Source organism: Microtus pennsylvanicus, chromosome 7 (assembly GCF_037038515.1).
Source record: "Microtus pennsylvanicus isolate mMicPen1 chromosome 7, mMicPen1.hap1, whole genome shotgun sequence".
Classification (NCBI taxonomy): Eukaryota; Metazoa; Chordata; class Mammalia; order Rodentia; family Cricetidae; genus Microtus; species Microtus pennsylvanicus.
The window spans coordinates 106,564,214-106,584,161 of NC_134585.1; the positions used below are offsets into that span (position 1 = coordinate 106,564,214).

The following is a 19,948-nucleotide window of genomic DNA, read 5'->3' on the forward strand; positions in this document are numbered from 1 at the left end:
TGAACTCATGATTCTGCTTCTCTACTTCCCAAGGGATGGAATCATGGACATGCACCACCTCACCTAACCAAGGGAGGTAGTTTCAAATGAGGTCTTCTCACTAAGAGTAACTGTGAGCTGGGCGGTGGTGGTGCATGCTGGTAGTGCACACCCTTAATCCCAGTACTCGGGAGGCAGAGGCAGGCAATCTCTGTGAGTTCAAGACCAGCCCTGGTCTTCAGAGCCAGTTCCAGGACAGGCTGCAAAGCTACACAGAGAAACCCTGTCTCAAACAACAAACAAAACCAAATAGTAGCGGTGAGTATGTAGGGTAACCATGGGTGGTGATTCCAACACTCCCCACATAGAAGCGAGTCAGCCTGGTCTGCATAGAGATCCGTTCTCAACGGAACAAGAATAATATGAATGTGTTTGTGGAGCAGCTTGACAAAGCTCGAATTCAGTAAACATGGAATAGTACCCAGTCAGTTTCAGTCCTAAATACGTGCCACAGCTTCTTACAAAGGCCAGCTGGATGACAGGCACTTAAGAGAGGTGTACATTGTCACATAGAGGCATCTCCAGACACACAGCCCTTCGTCCTTGCTTTAAACCTAAAACAGTAGCCCAGACCGCAGGAGACCAGGAAGGGACACACCAAGATCACCCTGCCTCCTCAGTCTCCTTCGGGGTCTCTATTAAGCCCTATATTTCAGTGGGCTTGGCACAGGCTCGTTGGAGAATGGGGCTAGTAGTCTAAAAAGAAAAATGAAGACGGTGAGGAGGCACACACTTTCAGTCCCGGCACTCTGTTGGAGGCTAATCTGGTTTACAGAGTTATAGGTGAGACTTTGTATCAAAATCTTGAGATTCGCTAACTGGGTGAACAAATATGTAGCTGTCCTTCCGGTATCAAGATGGAGGAAGACTGACGTCAGCAAGGCGCACTGGCTTGTCAGGGGCAGGCTTCAGTCCACACCACACCGGGATATGCCCTTCAACAAGAGGAAACTGAGGCTTTCACAATTTCACTGGGCGACGGTGGCTGGCTCTGCAGAAAGAGGCGCTAGGCAGGAGGCTACGCCCTTTCTTTTAACCCCGCTCCCTCCCGACTCCGCCTAACACTGCGGCTTCCGGCTGAGAAAGAGCGTTCGCCTGCCGACCCGCGCCTGCGCAGCGAGGCCAGGTCAGGGCGCAGGCGCAGTGCGTCGTTCCCCCCGCGGCTTGCTGCGGTACACTCCTCACTTCATTTAGTGTTAAATCGTGAAGCAGAAGGATGGTGCTGGACCTGGATTTGTTTCGCGTGGATAAAGGAGGGGACCCGGCCCTCATTCGAGAGACGCAGGAGAAGCGCTTCAAGGACCCGGGGCTGGTGGACCAGCTGGTGAAGGCAGACAGTGAGTGGCGACGATGTAAGTGCCTGGATGCTCGCGGCATCTCTCGAATCCTCAACTCAGCCATAGCGTCCGAGGCCACCACTTACACCTTTTGCCAGATGCTCTCTGGCCTGGATGGCTGCAACGCCGCCTGTCCCTAGAAGAGGCTGGGAACCCGGCTGGTCCCACTCTCCCGGCAGCTCCGGCGGCCCGCGGTCCCTCCCGCGCGTGCTCCGTGCCTCCTGTGCCTCTAGAAGGAGCAGCGCGCACGCGCAGGGAGAGCTGTCAGGCCCTTGGGTACCTAGAAGAGAGACAGAGCTGGAGTTTTTATTGAGGGCTGGTAGAAATTTCTTTTCCTAACGTTTTGGTCTTTCTTGGTGCTTTCTTATCCTCTACAAAGCCAGCGTGGTCTTTCCGGTTTTGATGGGATCAAAGGCTGCTATCTCAGATTGAGTGGCATCCGCCGCACCCTAGGTTTTACTCCACCCCATTCGAACCATTCGGGGACTTAGGAGGCTGCTTTTGGCTAAAAGCAATGATCCCGAAGCTTTGGGGGGATGGCCATTCCTCTAACCCTGTGGGCATACCTTTAAGAATCAGGCTTTTCCGTGCTAGTTCAGACAGGAGGGAGGGGTGCTGTAAGACAAGAAAAATCTTGTTTTAGCTGAGAATGGTTGTGACTTGTGAGCTTTCTGAGAAAGATGTTGGCAGAGTAGAAGTGACCCAGCATCATTCATGAAATTAAATAAAGCTCCGCAATCTTCTACCGCCGAGTGTGCCTCTGGAATGATCACCTGGCAGACCGGATGTTGTTGGTGGCATGTGACTCGTTTTGTCTGATGCAATAAGTCTGCAACCAGCTGAGAGCTTGGTTTATAAGAGAACACGCTGCAAAGGCTGTCGCGATCCAAGAGTGTCATGTTTGTTTTGGTGTGTTGTTATTTTTTTAGTTTTAGAGACAGATTTCTCTGTGCACTCCTGGCTGTCCTGGAACTTGTAGACCAGGCTGGCCTGAAATTCAAAGATCTGCCTGTGTCTGCCTCCTGAGTGCTTGGATCAAAGGTGTGCGCCACCATGCCTCTGAGTGTTAATGGTTTTACCTTTTGGGGGCATTAATTTTACTGTTAAAAAAATTCTTGGGTATCAAAAAAAAATTTGCTTAGCTTACAGTTGTATTCATTCAGTATGTTCCAAGTACTCTAATAGGATGGTTTTTAAGAGACTGCACTCCAATGTAAAGTTTTAAATTGTTCCAATCTGAAAATGTCTCCATTTTTGTTTGTTTATTCGTTTAGTATAAAAATATTTAAGCCAGCCGGGCGGTGGTGGCGCACGCCTTTAATCCCAGCACTCAGGAGGCAGAGGCAGGTTGATCTCTGGGAGTTCGAGGCCAACCTGGTCTGCAAGAGCTAGTTCTGGGACAGGCACCAAAGCTACAGAGAAACCCTGTCTCAAAAAAACAAACAAACAAAAAATATTTAAGCCAAGGGTGAAGGTGCCTGCCTTTAATTTCAGCACTCAGGAGGCAGAAGCAGGTAGACCTCTTGAGTTTGAGACTAGCCTGGTCTACATAGTGAGCTCCAGGCCAGCCAGGGCTACATAATGAGATCCAGTCTTGGTAAGAAGAGAAAGAAAGAGAAAATATTCTGAGCGGGAGCTGGTGGCATTCACCTATGATCCTAGCACAAGGGAGACTGAGACAGGAGGACCTGCCTTTGAATGAAGGCCAGCATAACCTTCTTGAAAAAACAACACACACACACACACACACACACACACACACACACACAGACACACACACACACACGTATTCTGAGCACCTTGCCTTGAATCATAACCAGGAGTAGCATTCTGTAGCTATTTAGGTATTGAGCAGCTGTTGCTGTCACTTCAAACATGTTAGGTAGTCTCGTATATAACATACACATCGAGGAAATTTGACCCTTGTCTGTAGAGATGATTGGTGGGCTCCTTAGGTATCCATAGGCTAGGCAGATATTAAAGGTCAGCTTTAAAAAGTGAGCATTTGCCTTTTGCCCAGGCTCGTCTCCTCTCCTCCTGTCTCAGCTGGGAGTGCAGGGCTGCACTCCCACACCTGCTTTGGGGTGGTGAACGCGGATTAAAATAGGACCATGGCAGTTATAAACAGAGAACCCCAAGTTGGGAGAGAACACAGGTCGGTGGGTGCTGTGGGAAACTGGAGAGAGGTAGGTGGCTAAAATATTTTTTATTAATATTTTTCTCCAGCCTGGTCTCCAAAGCTGAAAATATTTTTTTTTAAAGAAATGCATATAAAGGGGAGAAAAAGATTTTACTTTTTCAGACAGGGTCTCTTGTAGTCCCTTTGTAGTTGAGACTGACCTTAAGCTGATCCTGCTTCTTACCTCCCTGATTCTGGGATTACAAGTGTGCACCACCATACTAGGTTTCAAGGCATGTGTGCGTGTGGGACTGTGCCTTACGTGTTTTGAACCTATGGCTTTAGTATACCCTGGATAAGCGCTCTACAGCTGAGCAAAGCTCAGCCTTCCCTCAAAAGGAATATTTGTTTGTTTGTTGTGATCTGGGCTCTCGCTATGTTGCCTGTTCTGTCCTCAAACTGGCAATCTTCCTGCTTTAGTCTCCTGAGCATCTAGGAATACACTCATACACAGCTATGCCTTTTTAGTTTTTAAATTTTTTTTGATACAGTCTCAAGTCTCAGGATGCAACCGTGGCTGGCCTCAAACTCAAGATCTGCCTTCCCCTGTGTCTGAAGTGCTGGGATTAAGAAAATACCACACTCAGTTGTCAATTCTGGAACCAGCAGCACTTTGTTCTGTAAAGCAGTTAAGTGTTTCAGTGAGCTGAACAGAAGGAGATGGCTTTCTGGAGCATGGCTGAACAAAGTAGAAACAAAAGGCAGATCAGTCACCCTGAACTTAACAGAAACAGGAAATAGTTTCAGTTTAGTGGCATGGAACTTTAACATGGGCTGTCTCCGTTTTGGTTTTTAGTATGGCTTGTTGGAGCTATGAAAAAGTAGCTTCCCATAATTTTTTAAAAACATACACATACAACATATACACATATGCAAACATAACAGTGTTCCAGCGTTCAGCGGCACATCTCACCCTTAGAGGGTGTGAGAAAGGTTTGTGGCATGTATGAAGATCTTCTGTGCTCAGGGTACTTTAAATTCTGCATGGAAGTTTGTTGCGTTTTGGTGTTTTATTTTTTTAGAAAAGGTTTTCTCACAGTGTAACCCAGTCTGACCTCAAATTGACAGACCCCTGCCTCAGTGCAACCGTGCCTGGCTGTTAAAACGTCTAAAAATTATCATCAGTGTTATTGCTGGGCTAAGCATTAAGGCCAGGGCTGGTGCACACCTGTAATCCCAGCACTCGGGAGGCAGAGGCAGGCGGATCTCTGAGTTCGAGGCCAGCCTGGTCTACATAGCGAGTTCCAGAACAGGCTCCAAAGTTACAGAGAAACCCCTTCTCGAAAAACAAAACAAAAAGCCTCAGGGTCTTCAACGGGCCGGGCCAGTACTGTGCTACTGAACTATATTCCAAGCCCTCTTTACTTTTTTCATGAGGGGACAGACATTAGTGTTACTTCTGCAGTTTGTGTTTTGGTTGGGTATGAGAGTCATTAGGGAACATGACTTGTGGAGTGGGACAGCACAGAGGAGCTGTCATTTGTGTAGGGATCAGTCACTGGGAATGAGCAACCATGTCCCCAGACTCGTCTGCGTTAAACCTGGTGAAGCCTCTTCTGGCAACCAGGGAACTCGAACTGTGTAGGGTTTCTATCGTGCGCCTTCTGCGATGTGGTGCAGATGTACACGATGACCTGGCCACTGTCCCCTGAGGCTTAAAAGGCACTTTGCATACCTACCTGGACTCTAGACTGAGGACATCGTGAGATCAGAGACATGACTATCTACCAGATAACTGTTTCTCTTAGAGCATTCCAGCAAACAACAGATCACATACACTCCCAAGGAGGATCCTGTGCGCAGCCATTGCACACAGGTCCCAGTGAAAGAAATTTGGTTGACATAATTGACTGCGGATGCTTTAAAAATATTTATCTTATGTGTATGTCCCTAAGTGTGTGTGTATAGCACATGCATGCAAGAGCTTGTAACGGGTGCCAGGTCTCCTTAGAACTGGAGTTACGGGTGGTCGTGACTGCCTTGTGGGTGCTGGGACCCAAACCTGGGTCGTACAAGATCAGTGAGCACTCTTGAATGTTGAGTCCCTTCTCCAGCCCGGTAGACACTTTTTATTTTTATCACGGTCTCCCTAAGGATCCCAAGTAGCCTTGAACTCCTCTGTAGCCCAGGCAGGCCTTATTTAGACTTATGACCTAATGGTCTCTGCTTCTCAAGTGGCCAGGATCCCAGGAGTCCCTGCTGGTCGTGTTGGACACTGACAGATACTGTGTTAAGATCTTTAACATCTTGAACTTCAGATTAGAGGATGAAGTTCTTCCACCATTGTTGGCAACGAGAACTTAGAAGCACTGTCAAGGAAGAGCTCAGGTAATGCTTCCTGATGGGGTCACGAGCTTCCGTGCAGGTTCTGTGTTAAGAAGTATCCCCATCTGTGTTGCGGAGTCTGGAAGAGGCTGTAGGACTCCATGGAGAACACAGCAGTCTGTAACACCACAACTGTAACTCCCCGTGTTGAGCGGCAGTGAAACAAGGCTACATTTGGGGACATTTGTCGGCTGGCCCCCAGACTGCTTGATTGCAGTGTGTCTGAAATAGGCAGCCAACCGCGAGAATCCTGCCTTCTAAACTGGACTGTCTATCCCATTGGAGAATGAAGTTTCTTTTCATTATTGATGGAAGACAGGCCCTGGCTCTGACCTCATTCCCCACAGTCAGACAAGCTCAGAGACGGCTTTCCCTCTCATCCCAGTCCCAATTCCAGGCCGATTTCTGCAGTGCAGATCTCACCCTTGGGTTTACAGACCTAAGTCTTACGCTCTTGCTTCACGGAGGTAGCGAAGGACTGGGATGTGAGTCGAGGATACAGCACAGACTCCATACAACCTAGGGACTGAAGCTGAAGAGGCCAGACATGTCTGTAGTGGCCCCAGGTCCCGCCTAGGTCTCTTTCCCCAAGCTTGTGCACGGGCAGTGTGGAGCTTCCCAGAACTTTTCTGACCAGCTGGAAACGTGCTGGACATGCCGCTTTTCTCGCTTGTCACTGTGAGGCAGTCAGCTATCCCAAGAAGTAAGAATAAAAGCGATACTTTTCTTCATCCCAGGGTTCCGCGATATAGTCAGAAGTAAGATGGACGGTGTGAAGGGGTCACCCTTCCTACATCCCAGTGTACAGGGCAATTACACTAAGATTTTTCTAAACAGCTCTGTTTCCTTAAAGTCTTCTTTAAATCTATTAGCTGTGAAAACTATGCTTATAGTGTATTTATCCATTTATCCATATTAAAATCCACATTAATCCATATTCAAATTTACTGAAATAATTTATATTCTTCCTTTTTTAAAAACAAATTTTCAAAATCTAATGTGTGTTTTACACAGGCTCATTTAGGGCTTACTACCTTTTGAATGTTCAGTGGTCACACATAGCTAGAGACGACACAGTGAATCATGCAGCCTTCAAGCATAAACCATCCAGTCTTCAATGGCAGATTCCTCCTCTCTGCCTGTCACACTGCAGGTGACCTCCTCTCTCTCTGTCACACTGTCACACTGCAGGTGACCTCCTCTCTCTCTGTCACACTGTCACACTGCGGGTGACCTCCTCTCTGCCTGTCACACTGCAGGTGACCTCCTCTCTCTCTGTCACACTGCTGGTACCGTCTACTTCCTGCCTTATTCCAGATGTGTGCACTGCCTCCGTTCCATCTGCCTTCCTTGATACCCACCCTAGTGCTTTACGGTGCCTCCTTTGTTGAGTGTCTCTATCCTTTGCTCTCTTCCTCCCCTCTCTCTTTGAGACAAGGTCTCACCAAGTAGCTCTGCCTGACCTAGAACAGGCTGGCTTCAAACTCACAGAGATCTAGCTGCCTGCCTCTGCCTCCAGAGTGCTGGGGTTAAAGGTGTATGTGTGTTTATATGCAGTGTGTGCGCATGCGCAGGTGCATGTATGTGCATATGCGTGTGAAGTAAATGGGTGTCTCAATCACTTACCACATAATTTGGGGTTTGCGTTTTGGTGTTTGTTTGTTTTAGAACAGGTTCTATTTAGTCCTGGCTGTCCTGGAACTGGCCTTCAGCTCACAGAGTTCCCCTGCCTTGGCTTCCCCAAGTGTACCACCACACCAGGCTTTCTCCACTGATTTTTGAGACAAGGTCATTCAGTGAAACTGGAGTTCACCCATTGGACTGCACTGGCTGTCCCACAAGCTTCAGGGGACTCAGTTCCGGTCTTGCTTTCACAGCAGACACCGACAACAGAGCCATCTTTAGCTCCTGTATGTCCGCTCTTGTGTAGACGTTAGCATTCATTTCTGTTGAGCGTGTATCCAAGAGTAGAAATAGGGTCAGAGATGGCAGATATTTAGTAGATACTGTCAATTTTCTAAAGTAACTGTAAGGATTAGTGTTCTGTGTGTCCTGTCAAGGCTGGCCTTGAACTCCAGCCACAACCTTCCCTGATTGAGGTACTGCCACTCCCAGACCTGACGCCATTTTGACTGTAGCTAGAGCTGGGCGTGCGTTAGTTTCCACAAGCACGCCTGGCCATTATTACTTCGTGGTGGAGGTTCCAGATCTTATGCTATGGTGCAAGAGAGAAAAGATTGAGACAGAAGAAGCAAACTCATGATTTGCATTTGACTTGATTGTAACATGCAGAACTGGAATTATTCCTTAACTAACAAGGCCACTGGATATAATAAACAGAATCAGCGCTGCTGGCTTTTTTAAGTAGGGGGTTGGGAAAGTTAACACCTCGTCCCTTTAAATGAACTTGAAGACAATTGGGCAGGCTTCAGAGAAGTGTCCCCCAGGTGGCTTGGTTGTATTGCTCTGTGGTGATGTATTGATTATGATACCTTTATTTGTGTTGTTTTTAATTTTGTGTATGTGTGCACGAGCTCAGGTGTCTGTGGGATGCTGTGTACACTAGAGTGCAGGTGCCCAGGGAGGCCAGAGGCATCGGATCCCCCTGGAGCTGCAGTTGCAGGCAGTCGTGAGCTCTGTGGTGTGGGTGCTGGAGACTGAACCTGCGGCTTCTAAGGAAACTGTTCATGCTCTTTATCTCTGCCGCCTCTCCATCCCCAGGTTCTGATACTTCAGCTTCAACCACAGACTGGCCTCTCCTTGTCACCAAATACTGGGGATACCCTACTGTAGTCCGTCTCTGTCAGCTAACTGTAGAGGTCTAAAGCAGAGATCAGCACTGGGCTAGTCAGCTTTTTGTCAGAGATAGAAAAGTTGGGTGTGGTGGTGCGCACCAGGAGGCAGAGGCAGGCAGCTGAGTTTGGAGCCAGTCTGGTCTACATAGTGAGTTCCCAGTCAGTAAAGACTATGTAGAGAGACCCCTCCCCCCCAAAAAAAAACAGATGAAAGAAATCAAATATGTGGCACCTGACTGTAATCCCAGCACTTGAGAAACAGAGGCAGGAAGATTGTCAGCAAGTTCTAGGCCAGCCAGAGCTATGTAGCAAGACCCTGTCTTTAAACAGAAAAAAGCTGGGTGGTGGCAGACGCCTTTAATCTCAGCACTCGGGAGGTGGAGGCATAGAGGCAGGTGGATCTCTGTGAGTTCGAGGCCAGCCTGGTCTACAGAGCTAGTTTCAGGACAGGCTCCAAAGCTACAGAGAAACCTTGTCTCGAAAAACCAAACAGACAAACAGAAAAAGGCACCCCCCTTGTAGCAGTTAGGAAGTAAAAGAAGAGAGGCCCTTGGTGCATGAGGCAGAGTGTGTGACTTCCCTTTAGGTTCCCTCTTAGTGCCTGCCACCTTCCAGTTCTGCCAAACTGAAGACCAAGCCTTTACTACATAGCGCAGAGCCATTGTGGGCGGGAGTATCTTAATGACGAGCCTCTCTAACATATGGTTGACTTCTTGGATTTTAGGCAGATTTCGGGCAGACAACTTGAACAAACTGAAGAACCTTTGCAGCAAGACCATTGGTGAGAAAATGAAGGTATGAGAACTAACGGGCTTGGGGCTGAAGTCGAGCTGGCGGATCTGTTCTTATTTATTATGTGTCTAAGTGAATGCCCATGTGTGTAGGGGTCCACGGAGCCAGAGGAGGGTGCCATGTCATTCATACGTATACATGTGCGTGAGCCAGAACCAGTGCAGAGCGCAGCACGAGGTCCGACTGGGAGTTCCTGATAGCGTGCTTCCTTAGACAGTATTCTGTTATACTTTGAGCTGTGAAAATGGTTATCAGTAAGTTTTATTTCTCTGGAACTTGTGATTAATCACTTACAGGTCAGCGATCCCATAGTCATTAGGACTTTTTTTTTTTAATTCATTATGTATACCGTGTTCTACAGGCCAGAAAAGGACACCAGATCTTACTCCAGATGGTTGTGAGCCACCATGTGGTTGCTGGGAATTGAACTCAGGACCTCTGGAACAGTAGGCAGTGCTCTTAACCGCTGAGCCATCTCTCCAGCCCTCATAGGACTTTTATACTCATGTGTACGCTACCTAAGTATCCTTCGGATCCTCTACACAGACACTGCTAGCCAAACCAAGCGTTTCACTGTGTGTGAGGACCAGAAATGGTGACTTGCAGTAATGAGTAGAGAAACTGGGAATACCCCCCGCTGCGTTTTGTCTTGTTGCCTTGATTGTTCCTCTTCTCACCTCCATCCATGTTTAACCCTGAGCCTGTTGCCCAGCGGTTCCTAGAGTGTTAACAAATTCCATCCTCAGGGCCCACCTTTGACTACCACGTTGCTTTTTTGATTTGTTTTTCCTTTGACCCATGGTTTTGCTACATAGCCCTGACTGGCCTGGAACTGGCAATATAGACCAGCTAGTCTTGATCTCACAGCAATCCTCCTGCCTCTGTCTCCCAGGTGTCTTGTAGTTCACGAGCATTTCAAAGACCTTCATGGTTCCTTGGCTGTTCTGTGTGTGGGAAGAGCTCTTCTCACTCTAGGATGTCAGCACTCTCAGCTGTCCGGGATCAGGAAGGAGGCCATGATGGAAAGGACTGGAAGCTGACTTCTGCCTTTCTTCCTGTTAACTGACTTCCCTACATGCTTCAGCTTACTTAATGTAACACGGTCTGATTAGTTTATAGGATGCGTTAATTTGGCATGCACTTCATAAAACAATGTCAGTTTTTATTTTTAATTAAATTGCCTTATCTTTCTTTTTCCCTGCAGAAAAAAGAGCCCGTGGGAGATGATGAGTCCGTTCCAGAGGACGTGTTGAATTTCGATGACCTTACTGCAGACACGTTAGCTGTAGGTTTCTGCCCTCTTCTAAGATGTCTCTGTTGTTGTCTTACCCTCATTCCCAGAGAGAAGAGCTGGGTCCACAGCCATGCAGCATCGTGGCAGCCTTGCATTCCTGTGCAGGACTGTGTTCCTAACTGCTCGGGTCATAGGAGATAGGTGGAGTGGGGAAAGGAAGGGGAATAAGAGAGAAGGTACCGGACTAACTCGTTGTATGTTAGCTCCATTTTCTGCTTTTTTCCATAAGGGAAGGCATTCCTCAATTTACTGCAGTTAAGCAGTGGGTTCAGGATGGTAACTTTCTGTTTTCGTCACCAAACTTTTCTTTGAAACCCCTAACACATAGCAAGAGTATAATATAAACCAGAGAAGCAAAGGCACTGTGCTCGGAGGCCTGGGCGGGGCTCGTTTCTATCCATCTTGATCTGGTAAGGGCTCCCCTGAGAAATCAGAGCACGGTTTGCAATAAGGGATACAAGACAAACTTAAGGCACAGTCTCTTGCTCCTAGTAAAATTGTTATCTTCCTGGAGAAGTTTGGATGGGAATGTATAATAGAGTGTTAAACTGGTTCAGTCTGGAAAATTAGAAGTGCAAATTAAGGGGAAATTCTTTTAGAGCCAGGATTAAACTCCTGGGATGGATATGAAGCACAAGGAAAGCCAATCTGCACATTTCTGGCCCCCGAAGAAAAGGCAAGTGCTCAAGCATTTTACGGCAGGACTGTCCGCCCTGTGCAATCAACCTGTGTTTTAAATGCATTCATTTTCAGTACTTACTGCTATTTTGGAGCAGGGTCTCATAGAGCCTAGGCTGGCTTCAAACTCATTATGTACTCAGGGTTAATCCTGACTCCTCCACCACTGAATGCTGGGTTACAGGTTGGCCTGGATTTTGCAGTCCTCCTGCCTTAGCCTCCTCATTGCTCAAATCAGCAGGTGCAGGGTAACATGTCTTATCCTTTTGTTTGGTTGGTTTTGGGGGGGTTGTTTGTTTGAGGCAGGGTTTTTCTGTGTAGCCCTGACTGGCCTGGAACTCACTCTGTAGACCAGGCTGACCTTAAACTCAGAGATCTACCAGCCTCTGCCTCTCAAGTGCTGGGATTAAAGGTGTGTGCCACCGCCACTCAGGTTCCAAGTCCATTTTTAAAATGCTACCACTGTGTGTCGTGTGGGAGATGGTTGGGTGCTACTTTATTGCTGCCCTGCCTCTGCTTAGTGGACTCTATACGTGGGTCTGGCTTGTTCTTCTGCAGGCTCTGAAAGTCTCACAAATTAAGAAAGTCCGGCTCCTTATTGATGAAGCCATCCAGAAGTGTGATGGGGAGCGGTTAAAGCTGGAGGCGGAGCGCTTTGAGAACCTCCGAGAGATCGGGAACCTTCTGCACCCTTCTGTGCCTATCAGTAATGATGAGGTAGGTGGGGCTGGGCCACGCAGGGGGCTTGCTTACTGCCTGGCGCTGTGGAAGGAGCGCCACTCAACACCGGCGCTCTGTCGGAAAAGCCTGCTTTTGTGTGTTCCCTCTGCCCACCAATTGAGCATTGCCGGAGTCAGATCCCAGCCTGATTGGGAAGTGGCAGAGACAGCAGGTAGGAGGAGACTCCTGGCACAGAAATCTCTTCTAAATGGGGCTGCTGTCTTCCACTGCGTGTTGCCCCTGGTAGCAGTAAGTCCTGTGGGAGGGACCTGCTAAATCAACCTAACCCCCTCTCACCCACCCCCCACTGGGAAGCCGCAGGTTGAAGGGAAATCTGCATGAGAAAAGTTTCCTGCTGAGCGGGAGCTTCCCCAGCACAAAGCTGCTCTGAGCCCCGGCTTTGTTCCCAGACACCCTAGCTGTGGCAGGGCCCATCTGTGCCTCTTTCATTCATTCCCTTGTGAACACTAAACTCGGGCCGGCTGGGGTTTGTGGAGGCCTTGGAGCCTGAGCAGACCGAGGTCAGGGCCCAGAGCCCACCCTCATGTGGCTCAGAGACCAGTGAGAGCCTACAAAGAAAAAAAAGTCCCGCATTCTCCTCTGTACCCCAGGTGATGCTGATTGTCAGAGGCGGTTCCCGCGCAGGATATTTGAGGAGCCGTTTAAAAGGGTAAAGAGAAAGTTTACACTAGGTCGCAGAGCAAATCAGGGTTCCCAGTTTGCCGACTAGGACCGCTTTTGTGACTTTGTAAATCGCTTGTCTGTTGAGCAGCGAACTCCCTTCCCCATTGGTTGTGTAGGAGACCGGGAGCTGACCTGTGTTTAGGCGATGCACGAAGGCGTTGCTGCTCTTAGTCATGTGTCCCTTCTCGGTTTGTGTCCTCAGGACGCAGACAACAAAGTAGAGCGCATCTGGGGTGACTGTACCGTCAGAAAGAAGTATTCCCACGTGGACCTGGTGGTGATGGTAGACGGCTTTGAAGGCGAAAAGGGAGCCGTGGTGGCTGGTAGTCGAGGGTACTTCCTGAAGGTAAGATTTGAGAGCCAGTAAGGAGTAAAGAAGGAATGGAAAAAAAAAAAAAGTCACCAAAAATGGTAATCACACTTAAAGAGGCTCACAAATCCGCCACTTGTACTCGGTGCCTGCCTGTGAACGTGTAGCAATTAGATGCAATTCTCTTTCTGAGGCAAGAGAGTGCTTACCCAGATTCCGGAGAACAAAGGCCACTCAGTGATCCTTCATAATGAATATGTTTTGCTGACTGAATCAGAACAGTCTTTGCCATTGAGGAGCTCAGTGTAATTGGACAGTCAGACAAGTAACAAAGAATCAAAACCCAGTGTGTAAGCCTGCGGTGGAAATAGACCCAGCATGCTTTGAGCCCTGGTGGGTGGAGGCCGCTGGCACAGATTAACCTGGGGCAGAGGGCATGTGAATTCAGAGAATCCTTCCGAAAGGAAATGGTAGGATACTTTTGTAAATTGTTGCACGCTTAAGCATTCTGCATTTACAAATGAGACTGATGCTTTAAGAATTAGCACACACAAACACCCGTCCGTGCGTCCTGCCTGCACAATTTCTTTACTTCGGTCTGTTTTCATGGGGCTAGGGTAGAGGTGGGAGGATGTGGAGACAAGGGCTTCAGGTTCACAGCAGTTCTCCCTCAGCCTGGCAGGACCTACGATTACTAGTGTGGGCCACCGCTCGAATCTCCTGAACAGAGAGAAATCGCCAGGCGGGGTGACATGCTGCTGGCCTTCGGTGTTGAGTCTATACTTCCGATCTGACTTGCATGGTTATCTGTGGTTGTGTGAGTGGAACTGAGCTGGAGAGGTGCTCATCATGCTAATTCCAAATACCTGTACATGCCAATTACCAGAGCAGTAAGGAGGCGAACAGCTACCGCATGGAGCTTAGGAAGAGAACAAAGCCCATTAAACCGCTCTTCTGGGCCATCGCTGCTGTCAGTTTCCACCATCTTAGCCACCAAGAGAAAGCCCTGTTAGTGAGGTGAGCCAAGTGCTCTTTCCCGAAGCTGAAGAACTCAAGAACTGAGTTGTATGTCAGCATCCTAAAACCAGGCCTCTACAGTTTAGGACTGAATAATTTTAAACAACATTGATTATCCTTTTAATACCTGGTATTGGAAAAAAAACTGTGATGTGAAAATTGATCTCTTTAGTTGAGTTCAATTAATATTGTAAATGTTTCCAAACATGAGTTTTTAATGGACCAACCAAATAAAATACCACATTAAACCAGTATCTCCTGGCTGGTGTTGCAGTTTGTAGTCTTAGTTTCCCTACGGGAGCCACTGGGTAGTCCTGTTGCCCTCTGTTACTCGACTGTTGGTTCTGGTTAGGGTGTCAGATGGGGGGCTGGTGACAAGACCCAACCCCAGGTGCTCTGTCCTCTTTGTCTGCTCCCTAGGGGGTCCTGGTGTTCCTGGAGCAGGCGCTTATCCAGTATGCACTCCGGACTTTGGGAAGTCGAGGCTATACTCCCATCTACACCCCCTTCTTTATGAGGAAAGAGGTCATGCAGGAGGTGGCGCAGCTCAGCCAGTTTGATGAAGAACTTTATAAGGTAAGTAACTTGGTAGACAGACTATCCATTGTGAGGCTCAGTGGTGACAAGCACCGTCTCCAGCACAGCTTTCTGCCATGGGAGAATGCTCTAGTGTGCCAGTATAGCCAAGGAAGCAAGCTCGCTAAGCTTATTTGTTGTTTGTTTGTTTGTTTGTTTGTTTGGTTGGTTGGTTTTTTGGTTTTGGCAAGATCTTTCTGAGTAGATAGGCTGACCATAAACCAAATGGGCCTTGAATTTCTGGACCTCCTGCCTCAGTCTACCGAGTATCAGACCCACAGGTTTGTGCTACTATGCTTAGTGCAACAGAAATGTATTTTTTTGAAGTTTTGGAGGCCAGTTTCCAAGATGAAGGTATTGGTGTCTTCTAATGCTTCTATCCTTGGCTTGCAGATGGCCAACCACCTGATCACTGTACCTGCTCACTGTTCTCAGATGGTCTTCTGTGTATTTCTGATCACTAATTTTTTTTGAAGGGTTTTGTTTTCTATCTGTCATGTGGTACCTTGGACTTTATGAAGGCTAGGCAAGTACCTACCACTGAGTTATAATCCCACCCATTTTATTTTGAGACAAAAGTTTAGTAAGTTGCCCAGGGTAGCTTTGAATTCACTTTGATTCACTTTGTAACCCAGGCATGCCTTGAATTTTAAATTGCCCTGCCTAAGCCTCCTGAGTGTCAAGGTTTATAGGTTTGCACGGAGAGAGTACTGGTCTGGGTAGTGGCAGTGGGCACATGGCTTTAATCCTAGCACTTGGGAGGCAAAGGTAGGCGAATCTCTGAGAGCTCAAGGCTAGCCTGGTGTAAAAAGCGAGTTCCAGGGCAGCCAGGATTGTTACATAGAGAAGACCTGTTTCAAAAAAGGGAGAGAGTATGTGTGTGTCCTGGAGTTACAAGAATGTGCCGCTATGTCCTGCTTGCTTGTTTGTGACAGTCTTATTGTGTAGTCCTGGCTGGCCTCACTCTTGGGATTTGGCTTCCTCTGCAGTGTATGGCACCACACCTCGCTGTTCGTAGAGTTATCTGGGTTTCTTTTATGGTTTGATGCTCTTTTGTTGTTACAGTTTTTATATTTATTTGGGTTGGGGAGGCTTATGCAATTCTAAGGCATGGAGGACAAAGAACAGTTTTCTCCTAAGTGGACCCTGAGGATTGAATTTAGATTACCAGGCATGATGGCAGGTGCTGTCCCTGTGAGCCATCTCACCAGCCCAGCAGGTGTTTAATGTCAGTTAATTTCAGTGTTAAAAGCCGTGTGCGGTTGGCACCTACAGTCTTAGCTAGTGTAGAGCAGAACCCCTCTAGGCTTCCCCCAGAAACTTGTGTAATGTCTTTAAATTGAGCACGCTCCATCACTAGGAGCTTAGAAGAGAAGCCCTTACCGGCTTCTTAGACAAGAGGACATTGGAAACGTGGTCTGACCTCACAGCCCTCTTCCTATGCCCTTCCACTCCTGACCCCAGACTAGAACCTTCCACGGAGCAAGACTGTACGTCCTGTGATCCTTGTGCCTTCTGTTTGAACCTGGGACAACCGGAGGAGTCAGTTGAGTTTCAGAATGTCCTCTGATGAGCTGACTCTAACATAAATACAGCTTCAGTCTGCCTGGCACTCAGACTTGGGTTTTGTTCGTTGGCATAAGGACTTAGCACACACTTGCTGAGTGCATAAGTAGATCCTGCACAAATGCCAGCATGGGCCCTTTAATATCATTTATATTTTGAAGTTGTTAAATAAGTTTTTTTAGGTTCCCTAATTTGGATTTCTTTGTTCTTTTAAGTGTTATTAGATTTTTTTTCTGTTTGTTTGCGGGGGTGTTTTGATCAATGCTGTATAGGCCTGGCTGGCCTCAAGCTCAAGGTTCACGCTTCAGCTTCCTGAGTGCTGGGAATTGTAGGCATGCACCATGCATTTCTTTGCTCCCTAGCAGGGGCTCCCTATCTTAGCATCTATTCCAGGCAGGAACACCCTTGTGTCCATCGCTGTCTTTCCTATGATCTTACCCAGTCTTCACTAGCCTGTGTTTCTCCTGCAGGTCATCGGCAAAGGCAGCGAGAAGTCTGATGACAGCTCCTATGATGAGAAGTACTTAATTGCCACCTCGGAGCAGCCCATCGCAGCTCTGCACCGGGACGAGTGGCTGCGGCCAGAGGACCTGCCTATCAAGTATGCTGGCCTCTCCACCTGCTTTCGTCAGGAAGTGGGCTCGCACGGCCGTGATACCCGAGGTATCTTTCGAGTCCATCAGTTTGAGAAGGTGAGTAGATGAGAGGAGGGAGAGTGGACTCTTTGTACTGTCCAGATCATCACAGGAGGGGCCTGATCACATGACCACAGTCCCAGAGCCCCACTACGTACAGCTTTCCCATTCATTGCTGATATCTTTGTGGGGAAGAGCCTGGAAAATTGCAGAAAGTAGCTTTGTGCACAGACTAGAACAAAGCTCCCTGAATCTTCTGTGCCAATCTTATGAGCTTTGTGACCTCCTAAAGAAGAGGAATGGTGGCATCCACCTCCCTAGACTGACTGGACAGCAAATGAGTATGCTAGGTACTTAGCACAGATGGTGACTGTAGAATCCATTGTCCTGGTTGTTGTAGTCCAGTCAGTTCGAGCACTGATCTCCTTTGGGGCCCAGCCTGGCCTGTCTCCCAGTGTGGGGCTAGCTCGCTACTAGAACGCCTCTACTTCAGCCCTTCAGTTCATGCAGCCGTCACTGCTGCCCTGTCTCCTTGCGTCCCCTGTACAGATTGAACAGTTCGTGTACTCGTCGCCCCATGACAATAAGTCGTGGGAGATGTTCGAAGAGATGATCGGCACCGCGGAAGAATTCTACCAGTCTTTGGGGATCCCTTACCACATTGTGAATATTGTCTCAGGTACGGAGCTCCACATCCCTCCGTTCTCCCCCCCTTCTGCATCTCACAGATCGCTGTCGCCAGCTGAGCCGCCCCACAAAGAGCTAGCTCTCAGCTCAAGTCATTAAAATATCACACCTTCTCCCTGGGAGTGTTTGGTGATGAGCTCTGAGTGTGACTTTGCTCTGGGGCTACGATGTGAAGTGGAGGGTTCTTGAGGTGTGCCGCAGAGACCTTCTGGAACCCTATCCGTCCTTCCTGAATCTAGGGTTCCTTTTCAGGCTCTTTGAATCATGCTGCCAGTAAGAAGCTCGACCTGGAGGCCTGGTTCCCAGGCTCAGGCGCCTTCCGGGAGTTGGTCTCCTGTTCTAACTGCACGGATTACCAGGCCCGCCGGCTGCGGATCCGATATGGGCAGACCAAGAAGATGATGGACAAGGTAGTTAAGCCCCCAGGGAAGTGGGCAGCGGGGCCTCTGCACAGGGCTCATTTTTCTTATTTTTCTTTCTTAAGAGTCTATTAGTTTTCAGTTCAGTCTAGAGCCAAAAGAAATTAGAAATGACTTCTCCTGAGTTAGGCCTGGGTTCTTAGAGACAGAAACCTAGCCTAGCCCTATTCTACAAGGTGATTCAAGCTTTTCTCTCTTTGCCTTTGTTTTCCTGAACTCCAGAGAAAGAGTAATCTCCGTTTCTCCACACAGAACAAGTTGGAGGCAGTGTCTGCCCTCTTTTCACCCAAGAAGGTCAGGTTGTAAGCTCATCTCTTAAGCAGTCTTCAGAGCTGGCCTTGTGGCCCACGCCTTTAATCCCAGCTCTTGCAAGGCAGAGGCAGGCGGATCTCTGTGAGTTCGAGGCCAGCCTGGTATACAGATCTGTATGTTCCAGAACAGCCAAAGCTACACAGAGAAACCCTGTCTCAAAAAAATAAACAAACAAATAAATAAACAAACCCAGTTTTCAGACCCTGATCTCTCCTGAGTTGGTTTGGGATGGGTTAAAAGGAGGACCAAGCTGGTGGTTTCTTCCTTCCCACCAAATCCTCTGAAATACTGGAACCTACTATCTGTCATGCATGCAAGCATGAGGAGTCTTCCAGGGTTACCCTGCAGGCAGTGAATACAAAACAGTTAAAGTTTTACAAAGCTGGAAATGGGTGAAAGCCGCGCTTTGGATTGGGGAAGGAATGGCTGAGTGGCTAGTTCTGGTCGTCAGGAAGATCAGCTGAGGATTGGGTTTAATGTTCCCCACGGAACCTGCTCTTCCCAGGTGGAGTTTGTCCATATGCTGAATGCCACGATGTGTGCTACTACCCGGACCATCTGCGCCATCCTGGAGAACTACCAGACAGAGAAGGGCATCATTGTGCCGGAGAAGCTGAGGGAGTTCATGCCACCGGGTACAGCTCCATCTTCACACTTTTCTGAAGAGGCCCTTTGCAGACTGTACCCCATTTTCATATGAGATATGGTCCCCATACTTTTGCCTACCCCACGGTGCTGGGAATGTAGCGTGGGTGTCGTACACAGATCCTAAACTCAGACTGGGGAAGAAAAGAGTAGAGAAGTCCCTCCTTGGGGGTACCCCTTCACTGAAATAATTATTGTCTACAGTCTTCATTGAGGTCCATGGGCTTTGACAGAAATGGCAGGTCACTTACTGGGCTCTTCCCTCGCAGGGCTCCAGGAACTGATCCCATTTGTGAAGCCTGCACCCATTGACCAGGAGCCGTCTAAGAAACAGAAGAAGCAGCATGAGGGCAGCAAAAAGAAAGCAAAAGAGGTTACCCTGGAGAGCCAGCTGCAGAACATGGAGGTCACTGAGGCCTGAGCGCTCCAGTCCTCAGTCTCCAGTGTGCCAGACTTCCTTTCTGTCTGCCGGGATCTCTGACCTGCCTTGGAGCAGGGAGGCCGAGTACCACTCCTCACCCTGTCCCATCTGACTGCACAGCCGATGGGGAACCATCTGCCATGTACCAAGCAGGCGTTCCCGTGTCCTCGCATGGGCCAAGGGTCTCCTCACTGATGACTGCTGAACCATGCAATAAAGCATTTCTGGGGAAGGCGTGACTTCCTCAGTCTGCTCCCCAGGCGTGAGCCCTGTCTCTGCTGGGTCTCCCAAATAAGGCTGCTCTGCGTAGTGCAGGAAACCTGGAATCGTGACACACGTTTTCAGGACAAGGATCATGATTCTCTGTCAATTCACTCCTGCCTAAAGGCAAGGAAGCTTCGAGACCAGTATGGTGGAAAAGCCTGTTAGCATTTACATTCCCTAGGAAGGGCTCCTTGGAATGGGGAAGGCTGGTCGTGGTAGCTGACACTCAGCATGAACCGTGGTTATGAGCAGC

The 19,948-nt window shown here is 48.4% G+C and overlaps 1 protein-coding gene and 1 pseudogene across 2 annotated transcripts; one reads left to right on the top strand and one right to left on the bottom strand.

Moving 5' to 3' along the window:
• The first annotated feature begins 1,154 nt into the window (after positions 1 to 1,154).
• Sars1 (seryl-tRNA synthetase 1) lies at positions 1,155 to 19,686 on the top strand. Of its 2 annotated transcripts, XM_075981600.1 has the most exons (12): positions 1,155 to 1,391; positions 9,400 to 9,470; positions 10,672 to 10,752; positions 11,998 to 12,156; positions 13,046 to 13,189; positions 14,591 to 14,746; positions 16,783 to 17,004; positions 17,497 to 17,626; positions 17,887 to 18,044; positions 18,276 to 18,347; positions 18,871 to 19,000; positions 19,280 to 19,686. In XM_075981600.1, exons 1-12 carry the CDS (start codon positions 1,256 to 1,258, stop codon positions 19,429 to 19,431), a joined length of 1,611 nt encoding a protein of 536 aa, XP_075837715.1. In that variant the 5' UTR covers positions 1,155 to 1,255; the 3' UTR covers positions 19,432 to 19,686. The 2 variants fall into 2 exon arrangements, with proteins under 2 accessions (XP_075837715.1, XP_075837716.1); XM_075981601.1 differs by lacking the exon at positions 18,276 to 18,347 and having other exon boundaries at positions 1,157 to 1,391.
• Positions 5,289 to 5,411, bottom strand: LOC142855173 (small nucleolar RNA SNORA70; annotated as a pseudogene).
• Positions 19,687 to 19,948: the final 262 nt, after the last annotated feature.